Source organism: Equus przewalskii, chromosome 9, assembly GCF_037783145.1.
Source record: "Equus przewalskii isolate Varuska chromosome 9, EquPr2, whole genome shotgun sequence".
In the NCBI taxonomy this organism is placed as follows: Eukaryota; Metazoa; Chordata; class Mammalia; order Perissodactyla; family Equidae; genus Equus; species Equus przewalskii.
The window spans coordinates 8,750,206-8,773,311 of record NC_091839.1 but is presented as its reverse complement, the minus strand read 5'-3'; the positions used below and the strand labels follow the sequence as shown (position 1 = coordinate 8,773,311).

At 42.7% G+C, this 23,106-nt stretch overlaps 1 protein-coding gene across 1 annotated transcript in view; it reads left to right on the top strand.

Moving 5' to 3' along the window:
- LOC103552484 (zinc finger protein 850) overlaps nucleotides 1–22,788 on the top strand; it is an 82,678-nt gene extending 59,890 nt beyond the window's left edge. Inside the window, 7 exon segments of the mRNA XM_008522509.2 lie at nucleotides 696–992; nucleotides 1,111–1,314; nucleotides 1,730–1,818; nucleotides 11,788–11,914; nucleotides 12,369–12,464; nucleotides 20,882–22,553; nucleotides 22,555–22,788. Of these exon segments, the coding sequence (XP_008520731.2) occupies nucleotides 696–992; nucleotides 1,111–1,314; nucleotides 1,730–1,818; nucleotides 11,788–11,914; nucleotides 12,369–12,464; nucleotides 20,882–22,553; nucleotides 22,555–22,654 (2,585 nt within the window). The 3' untranslated portion in view covers nucleotides 22,655–22,788.
- Nucleotides 22,789–23,106: the final 318 nt, after the last annotated feature.

Below are 23,106 nucleotides of genomic sequence, written 5' to 3'. Positions count from 1 at the left end.
TGTACTGGGGGGCTTTGGGGAGAAGAAGAAGGAAAACAAAAATTGGCAACAGTTGTTAGGTACCACTCTTTAGAGGAAAAAAAAGAAACAGGTGAAATAATCTTAATAATATAGTTAACCCAATATATCCAAAATATTTCAACATTTAATCAACATAAAAGTTATTAATGAGTTAATTGGCATTCTTTTTTTCATACTGTGTCTTCAAAATCTAGAATGTGTTTTCTACTTACGGCGTATCTCCATTTGGCCTTGCTGTATTTCAAATGCTCAGGGCCACATGTGATGGGTGGCTGCCTTCCAGGACAGCACAGCTCTAGAGAATGATTTTAGGTACACACTCCATCTCTCTTGATGCCCCCTTTATTCTCATCGACCCCCACACCCTTGGAGTCTGACTACTGCCTCCCTCTCTCCTCTCTTTCCATTAGTCATGTTCTTTTTCTAACATGGAGAATCATTTCCAATTTCTTGACATTCTGACCTGATTTCTTCTGTCTTACATTCCTTTAAGGGCCACAGTTTTCTTCTAAACCCCTTTTCAGCCTTTTCGCATGAGGTGACAATTTTTTTTGTCTTGGTCGGGCATTTATTCGCAGTCACCACCTAATGATTATTTTCTTTCACCCATTAGTTGTGACACTTCCCATTTTTTTCACGTTATCTGTCTTGATGGATCTCCAAATTAATTTTAGAGTTAGCGAAACTAGAAAGCATAAATTTAGAGGTGTATATAGCACCCCTTATGTTTCTGCCGGGAGCCGAGCCCACAGCCGCCGGTCCCGACCCTGGTTGCTGCTCGGGAAGGACGCACGGGGAGGAGATCTGGCATCCACGCCGCCCGAGGTTGGCGCGCACGGTCTGGCCTCCCGCCGCTGCAACACCGGCTGGGCGCCAGGACCACATTTCCCAGAATCCTCGGGTGTGTCTGCGGCGCTCTCGGTGTCCACAGACCTCAGTAGCCTTCGGAGGAGAAGCTTGTGAACCTCGCGGTCTGGGCATCTTCACCATGAACTCCTAAACTTGCTTGTATGAGAGGCGCAAAGTCACCCTGCCTCGGCGAGGCCAACTCACCCACCTCCCCTCTACCTCCAAAACTACATTCTCCAGACGCCTCTGCGGCCACTTCCGTCCTCCTTCACGCTCGCCCCTCAGCGTGTGGCGTTGACGTACAGGAGCACTTCCGCTCGGTGGGTCCCGCCCGTAAGGCTGGTTGGCGGCGCCGTGAGCCTGCCAGTCTGGGTCCTTTTAATGCTTCTGCGCTTGGTTCCCCCGGCTTCAGCCTCAGGATTGGCAGCGTGCGCCCAGCGTTCCGTGAGTGCCCTGTAGTCGTAGCCTCATCCAGTTAGCACATCGCTCTGCTCGTCCCAGTTTTACTCACGGGTACGCAGGCTGAGAGGCGGAGCTGCCTCTGAACTCGCGGGCGCTCTCCTGTAGGCACCGCCAGGCCATTTGCCTTTCATTCCAGCCCGCAGAGTTAGAGACAGACCCTAAGTCAGCTGCTGGGGAGCATGGGCTTCACTCCCTGCCCGGAGCTTGGGCCTGAGCTGGAGGATGCTTGATCACCCTGCGTCCTTTTTTTTCAGGGCCTGGGTGGGAATTGGGTTGTGCTGGTGGTTTCTGTGACCCTCCCAGCCTCCAGTTGTGGGGCTCTGGAGCAGACCCCGCTTTAACTCGTGGGGAGAGGGTTTCCACTTAGGCGCTTTCTCATTTCTCTTCACGTCCCCAGATCTGTCTTCTGAGACTTTGCCCTTCTCCAGGGAGAGCACTCAGGAGACCGGGAAAATGGCCACGGGGCTCCTGAAAGCCAAAAAAGAGGTGAGGATTTCCTGTAAATTCCATCTTGGCTGTCAACAGGATGGATCCATTCCCTTTTCTTGCTCTGGAGGCTGCCTTGTTGGTATTGGGCAAAGTCCACTCCTGGTCCTGGAGGGGCGGCTCATCTTACAAGGAGTCCTTCCTCAGCATTCCTGTCTGCTCTATCCATGCCACAGTCATCCACGAAGTAAATTGTGAACATCATACATGAAGCAGTTTAAATAAAAATACAGGGACGTCCATGCTTAATTGTCCAGTGATAAGGATGAAGGGCAGGAGCAGCAGAGATGCCTGAAGTGGTTGGGAAGGGCTTCCAGGAGAAGTAGGGCTGTCTGAGCTGCCCCTGAGGGTTTGGTAAGTTGGAGAGTTGGCAGAAGACATACCAGTGAGAAGAGGGCAGGAGGTGTGGTGAGTCTTAGAAGCTGGGCCATTGGGCACTGCCCTTGGCCACAGTGTGGGAGGATTTTAGTGGCCATTAGACTTACATAAGGTTGATTTTTAAATATGTACAGGTGAAGATACAGACTAGTTGTCCACACATGGAACAGAGAGGAGTTTGATATGGTTTGACCTTAATTTTACACTTGAGAGCATTTTCAGCGTTTGGCAATGGGGAGCTTTCTCCCAAAATTACAGATTTCCTGCTTCTCTGAAAATAAGTCTGCAGTGTGCTCTGGTGTCAGGGAATTTGAGCTGAAAGTGTCTTCATCATTTGGACAAGTCCTGCAGAGTCTGTTTTGCTGCATTTACTACAGTATCCTCCATACTGAGATTGAAACCATTGACCAGCTAACGTTTTCCCTGCCTCTTCCATACTTATTACCTACCTGGCCCCTGAAGGATTTTCATTTCCCACCTCTGAGTCTGGGTGGCCAGACTGTGGAGTGTAGGCTTTGTCTTTGAGTAAGCTGAGTTTTAGAGGATGTTGAGAAGGGATTTGACATAAGGAAATCAATGAAATGGGCTTATAGGGACTTAAGGGGAAACTTTCTAACCCCTGAGAATGGCGATTATGGTGACCTTCACTTAGTTGAATGCAATTAACATTTATTGAGCACCAACACACAGTCAATAGGTTGGGTTACTGTCACATTTGATATGGGTTAACTTGGTTATTTCAGGTCTGCCTTGACTGTCCTTATCAACAAATCAGAGTAGAATTTAGACAGAAAAAGAGATCTTGATTTATTCTTAAATCCTGGTCTCCCGTGATGGAGATTTATAATTTCCTGGATGTTATCAGAACTGTGAGGGTTGTGTGTTTCTCATTTGTAAAATAGTTCATTCATTTGAAAGTACCAAGAATGCATAAGAAATCCAATTCAGGACATTTCCCAAGGTAACATTGAATCTTTTGTGTGTACTTTTTTCACTGCTCATACTGTTAATAGGGAAGCATTCTGATTTTCTCAGAAAAGCTAGAAGTTTGTGTCAGCTGACTTTTCCTGCCCCTAATACTTTTCAGAAAAACTGATCAAAGGGCACAAGCATTTGAATGGATAAGTTGTTTAAAATGAGACCTCTGTGCCTCGAGGAGTAACTGGCACACATGAAATGTTTGGTGCATGAAGGAACCACAACGTTAAATAAATTAATTTGAAGGAACTAAGTAACAAAGGAGTTTCTGTTGTTTGTTTTGGTGTGTTATTTGGGGCATAAAATTAACCACGTATTTCAGCGGGTTTGAGTGGAATTTCCAGGAACTCATACGTATGACATCTGAATTATACAAAACAATCTGGGCAAATACACAGTAGGACATTAGGTATCACTGGCAAGGACCTTTGCCTGAGAGGAGAAATTAGAATTTGTGACAAATGAGATGGATTAGCACATGATGTTACTAACGTTAAGCATTTTTTCATAGATTCTGCTGAACAGATTTGCTGAATGTCTGCCGTGTGCAGAACACAATAGACTACAGTCAGTGATGTGTAAAGTACGGCCTGCACACTTCTGAGTCTTCCGTTTTATTTTGGGATTCCTTTATCACTGGGATTTGATTTCATTTATACACATACACACACACACCCCTACCTACATGCATTTTGACAAACCTTAATGATAAAATCATAGTGTACTAAAGCTAGTGACAGTGTATCTTCCGAGACCCATTTTTATAGATGAAGGAACAGCCAACACTCATCCCACCAGAAGTAATTTCTGTAACAGTCCATTGAATGGATTAAATATTTCCCAAACGTTTAACTTGTTCCCAACATTTAACTGTTGTAAAATAATGCTTCTATGATCAACTTTGTGCAAGAAATTCTTTTATAGATTTGTTTTTATTCTTCAAACAAAAATATGACATGCTAAATAGCAATGACCGTTTACCTGCTGGAGCTTTGAACCCTGCCTGTTCTCAAACATTTAATCCTATCAATTATTTCTTCCTTTTCTGAGACTCCCTTTTTCCCTCACGATGTCTTTGCTTTACACTCTGCAGGTTTTTTGTTTTTGTTTTTATTGTTACATTGTGCAGTTGTACATTCCCAAGGCAGACCTGCCAGTGCAGATCTTTTTTCTTCTTTCTTGTGAATGTTCACAATAGTGTCTTGGTTTGTTTTCACATGTTGACATGGTCCTTTGCTACCCATTGTATGTTTCTGTAATCCTCATTTTCCCCAAACATTATGGTAACATCACTTTTCTGTTCAGAAGATTTCAGTGGCTCATGACAGTGTGTTAGATATTTAGGACAGTCCTCATTCCAAATGTGTTGTCCTGGTGTCTGACATCATGTCCTGATTATTCATTCAGAAAGTATGTTTATTGCTACCACATCAGAGTCATCTCATATACACCTTTGACTTAGATAAATTGCCTTTCTAGGCACTCAGCTGGAAAAAGGGAGAAAAATAACTATTCTGGTTGTTCGCATGAATCTGTCTTCTTTCCCATCTAATGGCTTCATGCCCGTAAGTGAGAAATGGGAGGAATGAACCTATTGCTCTCTAAATCTATCTTAGGAGTTTCTGACTGCATGAGCAACTTAGCAAGTCAAGGGTGATATTATTGCAAAGCATTTTTCATGTAACATGACTTCTTTATCAGTGTATCAGTTAGGCTTTGCTGCATAATAAAGCACCCCAAAATTTATTGACTTAAGGCAAAATCACTTATTAGCACACAGTTTGGTAGGTCAGCATTTAGAGCTGGGCACAGATGGGTGTTTTGTGGGGTTCACCTGGCCTTGCTCATGTTGCTGCAGTCAGCTGACAGTTTGACTGGAGCTAGATGACCATCCATCCATGACTTTACCAAGCTGCTTGACTAGGGTACTTTAGTTCTTCTTGGTTCTTTTCCATGTGGGCTTGGGCTTGATCAAATGATAGTCTTGGGTTTCTCTATACAGCAAGAGAGGACAACCCCATCGAACAAACACTTTTTAAGCCCCAGCTTGTGTCATGTTTGTTAGTGTCCCTTTGACCACAGCAAGTCTCATGGCCAAGTCCAGAGTTGTTGTGGAAGGGGATAACACAAGGGTATTGATACAGGGACACAGGATTCATTGGGGTTCATTACTGTAACCACCCTCTGATCCCAGTGATTCATATCCTCCCCATGTGCAAGATAAACTCACCCCTCCCCCAGGATCCCCAAAAGTTTCATCACAGACTCAAAGCCCAGTATCTTATGTATATCAGTCTGGATGTGGCTAAGGCTTCTTCACTGAAACTCCTTTAAGTCGGAAACCTGTATACTGAAAAGACAAGTCATTTGTTTCCCTCTACCCCCAGCCACCCACCTAATATGCGGTGGTGAGACGGGGACAGGAAAACTGCAATAGACACACCCATTCAAAAAGGGGAGGAATTGGAGACACATAGGAGGCCTCTTCAGTTTGAAATGTCTCTAGCCCTTTTAGTCAAGTTGATAAAATTTCTTTAAAGACTCTTTGGGTTTCCCATGTATCGGATTATCAGACCACTCTATTAAACAAAAATTATAACCACAATTCTTTTCCAGATAGGCCTCTCAGCTTTGGTCAGGGTGTCAGTGCTGTGAGATAATACCTGTAAGAATCTTGAATCCCTTTTGTCTAGTTTAGAGTCTCCTAGACATCAGCTTAAACTTTCAGAGGTCCTAAAGTTTGGGTCTTTCAGCCAAACTTGATCTTTACCCTGAGGCCGTTTCTTATTTTGAGACTTCTGCTGGCTGGAGAGACTGGAGATATAAAACAGTTTTATTTTCCAACCCAGCAAGTCCTAGCTTGTCTGTATTTCCTCTAAATTAGGCTTGCAAACTCCGGAGTTGCTTCTTTAGCTCTTCTCTTTCTATACGTTATCGTATTTAGTTAGAAGCATCTGTCTGAAACTCTTAACAGGCTTTCCAGAGATCTCTTTAGCCAGATCTGAAAATTCACTACGTATTTTTCTATTTTCCAAGTTAGTGCAGGTGGTAGTTTTGCTAATACATAGCATGTGTTGTCTTTTTTAAGCTGCCAGAGTGGTTTCCTCACTGCTTTTCTGGCTTCTGCTAACAGTTTGTTTACTGCTTTTCCAACCTTTGCTAACAGTTTCCTAGATGCTTTCCCAGCCTCTGTGCATGTCCTGTTCCCAAAGCTAATGCCACATGTTATAGGTATATGTTATGACAGCACTTTATTTCTGTGTACCAATTTAGTGGCTTAAATCACGTATTGGTTCATAGTCATGTGGGTCAGCGATTCATCTTGGCACAGCTGAATGGTTCTGTTGATTTACCTGGGCTTACTCATGTGGCTGTAGTCAGCTGGCTGCTCAGCTGGAGCTGGATGATCTCACCTGTCTGGTGGTTGAGAGGCTGGTTAGCTGAGGTACCTTGTTTCTTGGTTCTCTGTGGCCTCTTCAGCAGGCAAGCTCAGTTTGTTTACATGGTGGCCTCAAGGTTTCCTGCACAGAAAGAAAGCCAGCCAGCCCCAAACCCAAATGCCTTTTAAACCTCTGCATCATGTTTGCTAATGTCCCATAAGATAAAGGATGTCGTATGGTCAAGCCTAGAGATAGTTTAGGAGGAGAACTCATAAAGGGTAGAAACAGGGAGGCATGGTTCACTGGGGGCCATCAATTATAACAATCCACCAGTCAATTAGGATGCTCTGGGCTGCAAGCAGCAGGAAACTCCATTTAGACTGTTCTAAACACTAAGTAACTTAGCTCACATGAAAGGAAGTCCAGAGCCAGGACACGCTTTGGGGTTGGTCCTCTACCGTCATAAGCGTGTCAACGGCTGGGGCTCTTAGATTCCTCCACTCAACTCTGCTCTTCACAGTGTCAGCCTCACCCAGGCTGGTTCCCCTCAGAGGCATAGGATGTTTACCAATAGCAACTTTGTTTAATTCTCAGAACAACCCCAAAAGGTAAGTACTATTATAATATCCATTTTATGGAAAATTGAGACAGAGATGTTAAGTTATTGATGCGAAGTCATAGGAGGAGGGCTGTCATTTGAACAGTTTGTCTCCAGAGTGTGCTTTTAGCCACTGAGTAGTTCTCAGACTTTACTGTGACTCAGAATCACCTGGAAGGCTTGTTAAAACAGCTTGCTTTGCCCCACCCCCAGAATTTCCGATTCATTGGTTCTAGGATGGGGCCTGGGAATTTGTATTTCAAACAAGTTCCCAAGGGATCTGGTGTTATGGGTTCAGGGACCACACTGAAAGCCAGTGCACTAGGCTATGCTGCTGCTTTTGCGTAACCTGTGCCTGTGTTTATGAGCATCAGGAAAAGTATTGGCTTCCCATTATTCCATCTTAAAAATGAAGAAGTCTTCTGCTGGAATCCTACAGCAGGCTTCTTGTGGCTTGCTGGTTAGCGTCAGCTGTAGATCCATTCTTCAGCTGGCAGGGGGATGGGTTATTTGTACGTCAGTCAGGCCTCCCTTTGACTTGACTTTAGTTCCCCACGCCGTGTTGCTCCCCAGTGGAGAAGTTTGGAATGGATCACGGTGAGTCATCCATTTAGTGTTTACCCTACCACCTACATGCATGGTTCTCATACAAAGACACCATTAATTTTTCCAGGGCTGCAGGAATACCAGTTGTGTTAAACTTGTTGAAATAACGTAGGATGGTCTCTAATGTAGCTTCTTTGTCAGGGGTTTTCAAGGGGATGTGTGTGTGTGCGCGCGCGCACACGCACACCCGCGCACATTCATTCTGAGAAGGGTTGTAAAATCTAATCACCACAGGGACTAGGCAAATACCTGAATGAGTGAATAGTCTTTCCTCTTCAATATTTAGCTATGAACAGTTTCAAACCTATAGAAAAAATACAAAGACTTGTATGTTGATACTCACATATCTGCCTTCTACCTAGATTCAACAATGGATGTTTTGCTACATGTGCTTTCTACCATCAATTCAAGGGTAGTACTCAAATATTGCCTTAAATGCACAGTAAAGCATAGAGTTTTATGTTCGTTTGGCTTTTCAAACCCTCTGTAGGCTGCACAACCTGCCTGCTGTCTTTTCCAGCGAGCCAGTTTTCATTCCTTATTCCCTCCCATCCCACGTGCCTTGTCTGGATTGCCTAGCCCTCTTCTCTCTGATCCTTTGAAATCCTGCCTGCCTTTTCAGACTAAGATCATACCTCCCTTTCGTGAAACCTGCCCTGATCTGTCTGTCCCTCAGTAAGCTCCCTCTTGAGGTCCTCCGGCCCCGTGATTCACAACCATGACTATACTTAGGAGCCGTTAAGAGTATGAAAGCCCTATCCCCGGAGTCTGATTTTATTGATTTGGAGTGGGACCCAGGAATCCATAATTTAAAACACCACACAGTTAGCTCTAAAGTACAGCCAGGGATGAGGGATAAGAACCACAACTCTCACTTGTCCTGTCTGTGCTCTTTGTGATTAATGACATGGGGGCAGGCTGGGTTCTAGAACTGCTATTACTATAGGTGGAGAGGGGCCCTAAAGTGGGGTAGTGTCTTAAGGCCATTTCACAGCCCAGCCCCACTGGAGAACAGCTGAGCTGGTACGGGACAGGAAATTGAGGGGAGGGTCTCCTGAGAAGGTAAGAGCCATGGGGAGGGCACAGCATGGAATCAGTTTGAGAGACACAGTGTCATCCCTCAAGGAGTGGTGGTGTTCTGAGAAGAGGATGCAAAGCCAGATCACCAAAGAGACCAGGCGTGTACCTAAATGAGCGAAACGGATAAGGTGGGAGTTGCAGCAGTCTGCCAATAACATGCCTAGGCTAACGACCCCCAGTATAAGTCACCTTCAGCCATTTGTGGCCTCCAGCTGTGCAAAGCCCAGAGTGGTCAGATTTACGGATTTCTCAACAGGGCCCGTAAGTTGAGATTTTCATATGAAATCTCCCAATATATAATTGATATTAAAAAAGAGTTTTAAAGCAGTGCATGGGTCAAACTAAACCTGTGGACTGGAGATCGTACCCCATTTTAAAAGACAGAAAAGGGTTGGGCTAGGAAGAATCCCGGACCTGGATCCCTTGGCTCGTTTGCACTTGGTTTCTGCACGCCTCCCGCACCTGCATGCCGACGCCTCCCCAAAACTGCTGTGCCGAGGACCATTGTCTATTCCAGCCTCCAAAGTACAGCTTTCCAGGTGGCAGAGGGTCATCTGAAACTTTGCCAGTGGAATAATTGCATATTCAGTCCTCTAGAAGCATTTGCCTGCTTAGTGATCGCAGGCTCTGTTCCAGGCACTGGGGCCATAGCAGTAAACCACGCACAGGGACCTTACAGTCTAGGAGGGAATCAGAAAATAAAGACAAATAACACACGCATTATCTAGAGTGGAAGGGAGACAGCAAAGCAGGAGGGGGAATTTTACGTGGAATGGCCGGGGAGTCCTCCCTGAGTACCTACTGTTGCAGCAGTGAGTTGTCCCGAGTCATTCGTCCGCTCGTCGGCTCCTCCACCACCCTGTTACTCTCAGTTCAGGCTGAGAGGTTAGCTAATTTGCCTAAAGGTACCCTAACTGGGGACAGGTGAGTTCCAAATCCAGGCAGTGTGGTTTGAGTCCAGGCTCTTTACCACCCTGCACCTCCATTCCTCAGGCCTGAGCAGGGCAGTGGCAGTGTGAGGGAGGGGAAGGAATGAGTCCTGCTGTCAAGTATACATATTGGTGGGTTATTCACACCAGCCCCCCCCCCCGAGGGGCTCACCTGCTGCTATTAGAACATAAATGCTTAGCAAGATGATTATTTTTTACTGTTTAATTTGTGTGTGTGTGTGTGTGTGTGTGTGTGTGTGTGTGTGAGAGAGAGAGAGAGATATTTCCCTCTTTTCCCTGACTAGATTTAAAGCTCCCGATGTGAAGGAACTTTTTTTTGTTTTGCTTTTATCCCCTCCAGCAGCAAGCCTAGGATGTTGATAGCAATAGCTGCACAAATGATGCTGGCTGGACAGAGATATGAGAATAAAGGACTTTGACCCTTGGGACCAAGGTCATGTAGAGGAGGAAAGTAATTCTTTTTTCCTCTGCCTCTCTTGGGTTCATTGGCTGGAACCCTGCAGATTAGACTGACAAAAGACTAATTAACAAGAAAAATAAACAAGTTTATTAACATGTCCATCATGCATACACATGGCAGGACTCAGTGATGAGTAACTCAAAGGGATGGTTAGAACTTGGGCTCATATAGCGTCTTAGTGAAAGAACAATAACTTTTTAGAGAAGTGACAAGACAAAGGAAAAGGATTTTGAGTTTCTAGGACAGCAAATTGTGGGAAGGTAAATATATGGGGGAACTAATGGAAGATGGGGGCTAGTTAGGTAAGATTCCTCTGGGGCCCGTCTCTAGGCTCATAAGGGTCTAGAGTTGTCTGGTGATTAACTTCTATTCCCCCTGGTAGAGAGGGGATGGGGAACACCTTTACAAATTTATGGTCTGCTTTTAGAGCTTCTCTTGTGTCTGCTTTTTTTTTTTGGTGAGGAAGATCGTCCCTGAGCTAATGTCTGTGCCAGTCTTCCTCTATTTTGTATATGGGATGCCACCACAGCATGGCTAGATGAGCAGTGTGTAGGTCTGTGCCCGGGATCCAAATCCACAAATCCCGGGCCACCAAAGCAGTGTGTGTGAACTTAACCACTATGCCACTGGGCTGGCCCCTCTTGTGTTTGCTTCTTAATTGCCTTCAGCTCAAAGTAATCCTGATGCCAAAGTGGCATATTTTGGAGTGGCATACTTTGCTACCCTTCCTTTACAGTCCAAAGTAGGGTCTAGAAATCTCCAGCTCCCTCGGGGAAGCCTTTTTTTTTTTTTATTGAGTTATTGATAGGTTACAATCTTGTGAAATTTCAATTGTACATTAATGTTTGTCAGTCATGTTGCAGGTGCACCACTTCACCCTTTGTGCCCACCCCCCACCCCACCTTTCCCCTGGTATCCACTAAACTGTTCTTGGTCCATAATTTTAAATTCCTCATATGAGTCGAGTCATACACAGATTATCCTTCTCTCGCTGGCTTATTTCACTTAACATAATTCTCTCAAGGTCCATCCATGTTATTGCAAATGGAATGATTTTGTTCTGTTTTGCAGCTGAGTAGTATTCCATTGTATATATGTACCACATCTTCTTTATCCATTCGTCTGTTGCTGGACCCTTAGGTTGCTTCCACGTCTTGGCTATTGTAAACAGTGCTGCAATAAACATTGGGGTGCACAGGACTTTTGGGATTGCTGACTTCAAGCTCTTGGGATAAATACCCAGTAGTGGGATGGCTGGATCGTATGGTAGTTCTATTTTTAGTTTTTTGAGGAATCTCCATACTGTTTTCCATAGTGGCTGCACCAGTTTGCATTTCCACCAGCAGTGTATGAGGGTTCCTTTTTCTCCGCAACCTCTCCAACATTTGTTGCTATTAGTTTTAGATATTTTTGTCATTCTAACGGGTGTAAGGTGATATCTTAGTGTAGTTTTGATTTGCATTTCTCGGGGAAGCCTTTTGATCCCCACTGTGAGCAAGGTGGACTCCTGGATGAGCAGGGGTGTGTTTTGTGTTTAAGGCATTTGTGGCGTTCAGGGATGTGGCCGTGGACTTCACCCAGGAGGAGTGGAGGTTGTTGAGCCCTGCTCAGAGGACCCTGCACAGGGAAGTGATGCTGGAGACCTACAGCCACCTGGTCTCACTGGGTAAGGATGGCTTCCCTTAGCGCTTAAAATCCGCCCACAGGGTATTTTCTACATGTTACAAGGAAAGGCTGCCCACCAAGCAGCTTTGTCTTAGTGTTGGGCTTAAAAACAATAATTTACCTTTTTCCTCGGGTTAAATCAGGATTTAGTGTAGTGAAAGGAGGTAGATTTATTCATGTTGTGTATGACACTCTGCATTTTCAGGCCTCTTTCCCAAGGCTGGGGCTCTCTATTTTAGCTTGCTCCAAACCCAGGAGATTGTCATTGACCAAGTGTTAATGTGCAGTTTTTCTGATTGGACTCCCCTTTTCTTACTCAACCCTCCTAGAGAGTTCACTATTCATAGGTCTTTTGTACCACCCTCTGGGTTTCCCTCCCCATTTTGGCTCTGAGTTCTGGAATGGCCCCTTGAGCCATAACCTAGAGTTCCCTTGTTTTCTTTCCCTATGAGCAGAAATTCCACTTTCCAAACCAAAACTCATTTCTCAGCTGGAGCAAGGGGACGAGCCCTGGATAGAGGAGAGACAATGTCGGCTGGGCCTCTGTCCAGGTGAGTGTGACACGGGGCGGACGGGACTTTGCAGCTTGGCACACAGGGAAGGAGGAGGCATCTCTTGGGTCCTGGGAGGAAGCTCTTCTTCAGGCCTTCCTGGGCCCCAGTAAGGCTGCCTGGCGTGACCTCCCTTCCAGAATATCATCTCCAGGTGAGGGAGGGGCCTTCCCGGTTTCCTTGTCTCTCTGCTCCACCTGGGAGCCTCCCTTCCTCTCACTTGGCTTGCCTTCTCCATCATGCTTGGTCGTTCCTCACTTACGGGCTTTCTCTCCTCTTAATCTTAAAAACTGCACCTACCCCATGAGCATTAGACACTTTCCATTTTCTCTTCGGCTAAGCGTAGTTTGATTATCTCCACCTTTCTAATTCCTATAATTAAAAAATTTATTACTCAATAATTAAGATTACAGAAAGCTATGAATAATAAGAAAATGCATACTCATGTACCAACATCCCAGCTTAAAAAATAAAACATTACCTAAACAGTCGAAGCTTCCGTCTCCTCTTCCCAGACTCTATCTGAAACCTCCCCACCTCCCTGCCCAAAGGGACTGTTTTTCAAAACTAGGGATCTATAATTCCCATTCATGGCTTTTTGCTTTAGTTCATAAATCCCTCAACTATCTATAGTGTTGTTTGGCATATTTTTAAACTGTATATCAGTGTCATCATACCATGTGTATCTTTCTGTAGTTTGCTCTCCACTGACACTAAGTTTGTAAGATTTATTCATGTTGATATATGTTGTATAGCATTTATTGTATGATATACATACCTATAATATAGTTCATTTATCCATTCTATTTTGTTGGACATGGATGTTTTTACCAGTTTTGGCTATTAAAGAATGCAGCTGTGAACATTCTCACACCTGTGCCCTTAGGTATGTCAGCACCTGTTTCTCTAAGCTACATACCTAAGAGTAGAGTAGCTGAGTCCAAGAGCGCGTACTTGTTCAGTCTGACTAGGTAATGCCAAAGTGTTCCCCGCAGTCGCCACATTAGTTTGTTAGGGCCGCTGCAACGAAGACTCTAGTTTTTGACCATCTTTTGGGGGTGAAATGCCTCTCACAGTAGTTTTAATTTGATTGGCATTGAGCTTGAGCGTCTTTTGATATGTTCGTAGGTTGACTGGCATTGATGTTTCCTCTCCTATGAATTGCCTGTTCAAACCTTTTCCCGGCTTTTCTTTTTCTTGTTCATTTGCAGAAATTTTTCAACAAGTCTTGGGAATGAATTCTTTGTCAGTTACATGCGTTATGTCTTTCTTCTGCCAGTCTGTGATCTATTTGCTCTTTAAAAAGTTGTTTAACTTTGAAGTAATTTGTCTCAATTTGTAAAAATAGTGTAGAAAGTTCCCATCTATTCTTCCCGCAGCTTTCTCCAATTACATCTTATATAAGCATAGCACCTTTCAAAACCAGGCAGTTGACATTGGTACAGTGCTATTAAGTAAACTACAGACCTCATTCGGATTCAGATTTCATCAGTTTTTACGTGTGCTTCGTTGTTGTTGTTCTATAGTACTATGAAATTTTGTCACATACGTAGACTCGTGTAACCACCACCACCACATTAAGCGTACGGAGTGTTCCATCACTGCACAGAAAATCCTTCCTGCTGTCCTCCCCCCAACCTTAACCCCTGGCAACCACTGATCTGTTTCCCGTCAGTAAAAGTTTTTTATTTCAAGAGTGTTATAAAAGTTGCCCACTGTGTAAATGGCCTTTCATAGTAATTTTATAAATTTTAATGTTGGGGTTGGATTTGTCAATCTTTTTTTGTATGGTGTTTTTGCGTGTGTGTCTGATTTAAGAATTCCTTTCGTCAAGATCATAAAGACATTATTTAGATTTTCTTCTATAAATTCAAAAATATTTTGCTTTTTACACTTAGGTCTTTAATCTCTCTGGAATGGATTTTGTTAAGTCTTGGGAGATATGGATCTAGTTTTATATATTTCTAAATGCATAGCCATCAGATTTGGTACCATTCATTGAATAATTCCTCATTTTCCTAAAATGACACTTCTCTCATATTTTGGATTTCAGTACACGCACGGATTAATTTCTGGCCTCTCTGTTCTGTTCCATTGTTGTGTTTGCGTACCCTTGCACCAATGTCACACAGTTTTAATTTACCACAGCTTTACAATGTCTTCCTGTCTGGCAGGTCAAGTCCTCTCATTTTTTTCTTCACGATGTCTTAGTTAGTTGTAGCCCACTGATGTTTTACAATCAGCTTGTCAGATTTCATAAAATAGCCTATCAGGATTTTGTGGTAATTACATTGAATTTATTAATTAATATACATATATTGATATTTTAATTAATTTGAAGAGCACTGACATCTTTTACGGCATTGTCTTTCTGTTATATGGTGTCTGCTCTCACTTATTTATTAATGCGTCTCCATTACTAACAGAACTTCATTACTTACAAAACTTTTGCTAAGTTTTATAATTTTCTGTAAATGGACATTTTTCTTTAAATTTATACATAGGCTTATTTTTTGTTGTTTTGAGTTATATTTTTAAAAGCTAAATGTGTATAACTGTTTTTCATTGACATGTATAACTAAAATGTCCCACTATAACGATCGTCTATGGTATATCCAGCAGCATGGCTGAATGGTTTTATTAATCCAATGGTTTGTCTTACTCTTTGGTGTTTAATTTCTAGTTCTTTGGTGTTTATCATATAATTTATGATTCTGTCTTTAATGTTTCATACGTAGAATACTATTTCATCTATATATTTTTGCCTTCCCTTTTTTCTTTCTCACTCTTGTCAAAAGTCTGTTAAACTTATTAATCTTTTCAAAAAGCAACTTTTGGCTTTGTTGATCATGTCTATTGTATGTATTGTGACTGAACTTATATTTAATATTCCCTTCCTCTTCTTACTTTGGGCTTATTTTGCTATTCTTTTGCTAATTTTTTGAGATGAATGTTTAACAGTATTACTTGTCAGCCTTCTGTCTTTTTTCATATGAGGATTTAAGACTCTAAATTTCCTTCTATTCTTAACTCATACCTGCAGCTTCTGTTGCAGCTCTGAATCCTCTCTGGCACCTTGACCCAGTCAGGATATGCCGTTTCAGCACTATTTTTCCACTGCTGTAGTTGTGTGTGTTGGGAGTGCTCTTGGGCAAGAGAGTCACAAATGAAATTCTTATCCCTTCCCATTGTTTGTTTGTTGCTGCTGAGGAAGATTAGTCCTGAGCTAACATCTGTTGCCAATCTTCCTCTTTTTTTGCTTGAGGAAGATTGGCCCTGAGCTAACATCTGTGCCAGTCTTCCTCTATTTCATATGTGGGTTGCCGCCACAGCATGGCTGACGAGTGGTGTAGGTCCGCACCTAGGATCCAAACCTGCGAACCCAGGCCGCCAAAGCGGAGTGCACCAAGCTTAACCACTAGGCCATGGGGCTGGCCCCTCCATTGCACTTTTTTGAACATAAACTCTCTCCTCCCACCAGCCTCTGGTTGCTTTTGAGTGTTTCTCAGTGCCTTTAAATAGCTGTTTGTTGTATTTTATCCAGTTTTATTATTGTTTTCTGCCGGGATTCTTGTGACCAATTCAGTCTGCTGCCATTTTCAGAAGTAGGCTTCATCCTTTTATTTTTGACTCGATATTTGGAAATTATTTCAAAATTACAGAAAATTTTCAAAAATAAAAATAAAGAACACCTTTATATCCTCTGCACACACACACACGTGTATATACGTGTGTGTAAATATATATGGCATGTGATTATTATAAAATGGCATCATGAAATCACCTGCTAATATTTTACCCAATTTGCTTCATCATTTGCTTGTGTTCTCCTGTGTGCATGCTCTCTCTTCTCTTTCCCTCTCTCAATATGTACGTGTATATATTTATGTATATGTTTATGTATATATATGTGTGTGTATACGTAGGTTCATATGTGGATGTTTGTTAAAAGGTTTTCTAAGAATGGCGATAATCTCTCATGTGACCGTAGTACAGTAATCAATCTCAGTAAATTTAACTTTGATACAGTAATTTTATCTAATAATACCTCATATTATAATTTTGTCGGTAGACAGAATAATATCTTTTTTCCTCTCTAGAACGTGATCCAGTCCAGGTTTAGGTGGTGCATTTACATGTCGTGTCTGTTTAGTCTCCCTCAATGTAGGCCATTTCCATAACCTTCCTTTGTCTTCTATGACATTGACATTTTAGAAGTATAAAGTTCCACAGGTGCTGCTTTTTTAACAACTTCTTTGAGGTGTGATTTGTATACTATGAAATCTACTTATTTTCAGTGGTAGTTCATTTATTTTTAGTAAACTTTTAGAGTTGTATGATCATCACTTCCATCCAACTGTAGAACATTCCGTCACTCCAGAAAGTTCCCTTGTGCCCATTTGCATCTATCCCTCCTCCCATCTGAGCTCCAGGAAACCACTGATCTGCTGGCTGTATAGATTTGCTGTTTCTGGACATTTTATATAAATGGTATCATAAATATATAATCTTTTGTAACTGGCTTCCTTCATTTAGCGGAATGTTTCCGAGGTTCATCCATGTTGCCATGTGTATCAGTAATTCATTCCTTTTTATTGCAATATGATATTTTATGTATGGATATGCATTTTGGTTGCGCATTCACAGGTTGATAGATGTTTGGACAGTGTCCACTTTTTGGCTCTTGTGAGTAGTGCTAAGAATAGTCATGTACCAGTCTTGATGTGGACATATGTTTTCATTTCTCTTGGGTAGTTAATTTCTGGATTTTATGATATGTTTAACCTTTTAAGAAACTACAAAATTGTTTTCCAAAGTGGCTGTATGTTTCTTTTTTTTAAGATTTTTCTTTTTCCTTTTTCTCCAAAAGCCCCTCGGTACATAGTTGTGTATTTTCGGTTGTGGTCCTTCTAGTTGTGGCATGTGGGACGCCGCCTCAGCGTGGTTTTATGAGCGGTGTCATGTCCACGCCCAGGATTCGAACCCGCGAAACCCTGGGCCACTGAAACAGAGCGTGTGAACTTAACCACTCGGCCACGGGGCTGGCCCCTTGTATGTTTCTATTTTACATTTCTATTTTCTATTTTTGCATTTTCTGTTACCACTGTATTAGGGTTTAATTTTCTCTGCATCCTTGACAACCCTTGTCATCGTCTCTAATTTTGATTATAGACATCCTACTGGGTGTGTAGCAGTATTCCATTGTGGTTTTAATTTACGTTTCCCTAATGACTAGTGATGTTGAGCTTTTTAGGTGCTTATTAACCATTTGCATATCTTCTTTGGTGGAATAGCTATTCAATTCTTTTGCCCATTTTTAAATTGAACTGTTTGTCTTCTTTTTGAGTTGTAAGAGTTTTTCATATATTCTAGACAGAAGTCCTATATCAGATATAGGATTTTCACATATTTTTAACTCTATGAAGTGAAGTTTCAGAAAAGAGACAAGTCTGTAGCTTGTCTTTTCATTCTCTTAATAGTGTCTTTTCAAGCATAAAAGTTTTAAATTTTGATGATATACAATTTAACAATTTTTTTAATGGGCTGTGCTTTTGGTGGTGTAACTAAGAACTTTTTGCTTAGCCAGGGTTATGAAGATTTTCATCTAGAAGTTTTATACTTTTAGCTTTTACATTTAGAGCTGTGATCCATGTTGAGTTAATTTTTGTGTATCGTATGAGACGAAAGTCTAAATTCGTTTTCTTGCATATGAATATTCAATTGTCCTGGCACTGTTTGTTAAAAATAGAATGCTTTCCCCCATTGAATTGTCTTGGCATCTTTGCAGAAAATCAGTTAAAAAAATTTTTAAGTGTACTATTTTAATTCTCTTGATTTTTTAATTCTTCTTCTTTTTTTTTAGAGTTATTTTCTTACCACTGCTCTAGGAATTAAAATATGCATCTTAATTTATCACAATCTACTTCTAATTAGTAAGATAATTATATATATATGTTATAAAGCCCACAGTATAGTGTTATAGTTATTGCTTTTTGTAATAATCTTATGCATTTTAGAGAAATTAAGAAAATAAAAGAGAAAAATATACATATGTTGTCTTATGTATTTACCAGTTTCAGTAGTCCTCATTTCTTCCTGTGGATTTGAATTAGTGTCTGATGTCATTTCTTGTCAGCCTGAAGGACTTGTTTATTATTTCATGTTAGCAATGGATACTCTGAGTACTTGTTACTCTGTGAATATCTTTATATCAGTTTCATTTTTGAAGGATAGTTTTGTGAGATTAGAATTCTTCATTCATAGTTTTTTTGCCTTTATTTCAGCACTTTAACTATGTCATTCCACTGCCTTCTGGTCTCCATTGTCTCTGATGAGAAGTTAGCACTAATCATATTGTTTTCACCCTAAATGTGTGGAGTCATTTTTCCTTTACTGCCTTCAAGATTTTCTGTTTGTCTTTTTTTCTGATGGTCAACAGTATGATGTGTCTAACTAGGGATCTCTATGTTTATCTTGGGGATTGTTGAGCTTCTTGGACCTGTAGATTAATGTTTTTCATCAAATTTCGGACTTTTTAGCCACTATTTCTTCAGGTATTTTTCTGCTCTTTTCACTCTGTCTTCTCCTTCCTGAGTTCCCATTACACGTGAGTTGGTTTGCCTGATGGTGTCCCACAGGTTTCTGGGGCTCTTTGTTTTTCTTCAATCTTTCACGCTGTCCTTCAGTTTAGGTAATTTCTATTGATCTTTCTTCAGCTTCACTGGTTCTGTTACAAACTCAAATGTGCTATTCTAGCTCTCTGGTAACGCTGTAACTTCAGTTATTTTACTTTTTAATTCCAGAATTTCTTTTTTGTTTCCTTTTAATAGTTTCTATTCTTTATTGAAATTCTTTATTTTTTAAGTTATCCTACTTTCCTTTAATTTTTTACACATTGTTTTCTTTACTTCTTTGAATACATTCCTAGTATCGGCTTTGAAGTCTCCCCCCCCCACCACCACCACTCCAGTAAATCAACATTGGGATTCACTCAGCAACAGTTTCTATGGCTGCATTTTTTCCTGAGTGTGAGTCACTCTTTCCTGTTTCTTTGAAAACAAGATATTTTAGATATTATATTGTAGCCCTTCTAGTATCTGATTGTATTTCCTGCCTGTGTATTGTTGTTGTGATCTTTGTTTAGTAACTTTTTTAGACTAAATATGTGGAATATATTTCCTCTGTGAAGATGATGTTTCTCCTTGATTTTTTATTTTATTCTTCTGTTTGTATTTAATCCTGGCTTCCTAGATTTCAACCTTGTATCTGCAGAGCTTAGTGGTCTGCAAAAATTGGCTATAGGTTATATTCAAATACTTTGAGCCAGTAAGGCTTCCTACCTTTGCCAATGGATAAGTGCATGAGCTGGGGAGTGCATTCAATGTTCCAGTAGTTTTCAAGTCTTTTCTGGCCTTTTACTTTCCAGTTATCCCTCTCATTTTTCCTCTGGACCTGGTTGCAGCCTCTCTGTCAGGCAGGGGTATGTGCAGAGCTTGGGCCCCCAGAAGTCTTTCCTGCTTTTGCCAACAGCCTTCCAGTCAGCTAGGGTTGTGTGGGGAGCTTATCAAGCCCCTCTCTGGCTCTCTCACTTGCAGGCTGTCCCTGCTGCATTGCTGGATAGTCTGACAGTCTTTTTTTTTTTTTTTTGTCACAACCAAGACTTCAATCTCAGATAGCAGTCACTGGCCTTCCCTGTTCGTTTACTGCCTAGATCACTGCATTTATTGACAGTCCCACTGGGCATTGGAACTTCCACCCCAAATCAAGTGAGCCCCCTCCCGCAGCAGCAAAACTGATCCTTTCTGGCCTGCCCTGGTATAGCTACCATACCACCCACGCTAGGGGATTAGAAGGGTGAGAGCGGCTCCAGGCAATAATGCCACAGACTCCCACTCTTCTTAACTGAAGTTCACTGTTTTTCATGAATAAACACGTCTCAATTTATTGTCTGTTTTTGGTTCATTTCTAGAACCCCTGAAACTTTTTAATCTGTTGGGTAATGTGAAAATACGTCCTTGGTGTGAGTTTTCTACATTTCAATAGGACAAGGGTCAACAAACTTTTTCTATAAAGGGCCGCATAGTAAATATTTTAAGCTTTCCAGGCCACATACAGTCTGTTGCCTTGTCTCCTTTCTTTCTTTTTATTTCAACCCTTTAAAAAGGTGAAAACCGTTTTTAGCTGGCAGGCCATAGAAAAGCAGGTTGCAGGCTCGATTTGGTCCACTGAGCATGTTTGCTAACTCCTGCAATTAGAAAACATAACGCATCAAGTGAAATGAAAAATAGATCTTGAGAAGGATGGCTGGATGGGAAACAGCTTGTGAGGTAAACATATTATGAATGACCAATGGGCAAAGCAAAATGGCCTGGCAGCCCTACCTATGACTACTCTGACTAAAAACATTCTTTCTTCAGCAGGATCAAAGCTAGAAATTCAGCCTTGTCCCTCCTGCCCTCTGGCATTCTCTAGTCGGCAAGCCCTCAGCCAACATGTGTGGCTCAGTCATCTCCCTCAGCTGTTGTCAAGTTTATGTGCAGGAAATCCTCTCCATCCAGGGACACACTATCCAGAAGATCAGAACCAGCAGCAGGAGCAACTCTCTGATTCAACCTGCTCGAGCAACAAAGCAGAAATCCAAGAGAGAGAAGACGACTCCAAGCCTTTGTTTGGGAGAGGAAGCACAAGCAGCGTTTCGAAGGCGTTCTCCAGCCCACGAGAAGAGCAGCCAGTAAGGTCCAAGGAAGACAGCAGAGAGGTGGATATAGGGCCCTGCCCAGCCCAGAGGACAGACTTTGAGGAAACAGACAGAGTATTGCATGGTTTAGAAGTCTCAGGATTTGGAACAATCAAATATAGAGAGTTTGGGCTAGGCTTTATCAAGGAGTCAAACCTGCTCAGCCTCCAGGAGACACACACAGGGGAGATACCTCGAATGTACAGTGAGTGGGGACAAAGCTTTAGCAATATGTCAGTCCTCACCAAAAACCAGAGTATGCGCTCTGGAGAAAAGCCTTATGTGTGCGGGGAGTGTGGACGAGGCTTTACCTGGAAGTCAAACCTCGTCACACACCAGAGGACACACTCAGGGGAGAAACCTTATGTGTGCAAGGAGTGTGGGCGAGGCTTTACCTGGAAATCAAATCTCTTCACACATCAGAGGACACACTCAGGGGTCAGGCCTTATGTGTGCAAGGAATGTGGGCAGAGCTTTAGCCTGAAGTCAAACCTCATCACACACCAGCGGGCACACTCTGGGGAGAAGCCTTATGTGTGCAGGGAGTGTGGGCGAGGCTTTCGCCAGCATTCACACCTCATCAGACACAAGAGGACGCATTCAGGAGAGAAGCCGTATGTGTGCAGGGAGTGTGAGCAAGGCTTTAGCCAGAAGTCACACCTCATTAGACACTTAAGGACACACACAGGAGAGAAGCCTTATGTATGCACAGAATGTGGGCGTCACTTCAGCTGGAAATCAAACCTCAAGACACACCAGAGGACACACTCAGGGGTTAGACCTTACACGTGCCTGGAGTGCGGGCAGCGCTTTAGCCTGAAGTCAAACCTTAACAAGCACCAGAGGTCACACACAGGGGAGAAGCCATTTGTGTGCAGGGAATGCGGGCGAGGCTTTACCCGGAAATCAACCCTCATCACACACCAGAGGACACACTCAGGGGAGAAGCCGTTTGTCTGTGTGGAGTGTGGGCGGGGTTTTAATGATAAGTCAACCCTCATCTCACACCAGAGGACACATTCAGGGGAAAAGCCTTTCATATGCAGGGAGTGTGGTAGAAGGTTCGGCCAGAAGCCAAACCTCTTTAGGCACAAGAGGGCGCACGCAGGTATCCCCTTTGTGTGCAGAGAGTGTGGGCAAGGCTTTTGTGATAAGTTAACGCTCATTACACACCAGAGGGCACACTCGGGGGGGAAGTCTCATGTGTGCAGGGAGTGTGGGCAGGGCTTTAGCCGGCAGTCACACCTTGCTAGACACCAGAGGATCCATTCAGGAGAGAAGCCTTATACTTGCAGGAAGTGTGGGCGAGGCTTCAGTCGGAAATCAAACCTCATCAGACATCAGAGGACACACAGGATCGAAACCTCGTGTGTCCAAGGAGTGTAGTGAGACCTTTAGGCAAGAGTCACACTTCATGAGACACCAGAGGTCACTCTCAGGGCCGTGGCTTTAGTAATAAGTCCGCCATTGCCAGACACCAAAGTGGAGACGTCTTATGTGTGATGGGGGTGTTCACGAGGCTGTTAATGGTTAAGAGTCAACATCTGCAATCCGCCTGAAGGAGAATTGCTGTTGCGTTTTCAGGAGCTTTCGGTTCCCTGGTGGGGCTGGTGGTTGTGGAAGGTCTCAGGTAACTTGAGGAAGGGACTACTTCCAAAGAGGTTGAAATTAGGGAACAGACTGTTCCAGTGTCATTCCCCAAGTACACCGGAATAGTCCTTCCACAGTAACCCGGATGTTACAGAAACAACAATACTGGAGCTTGTCTCTAGTGTCCGGCTGACCTTCTGAGGACAGGAGGCTTGACAGAAACCATGACTGATTTAATCTTGCTTCTCCAGAGCATGGCCCAGCAGAGTCAGCTTCAGGGAGAGTTCTGGAAATGGTGAACTCGTGGGGACAGAG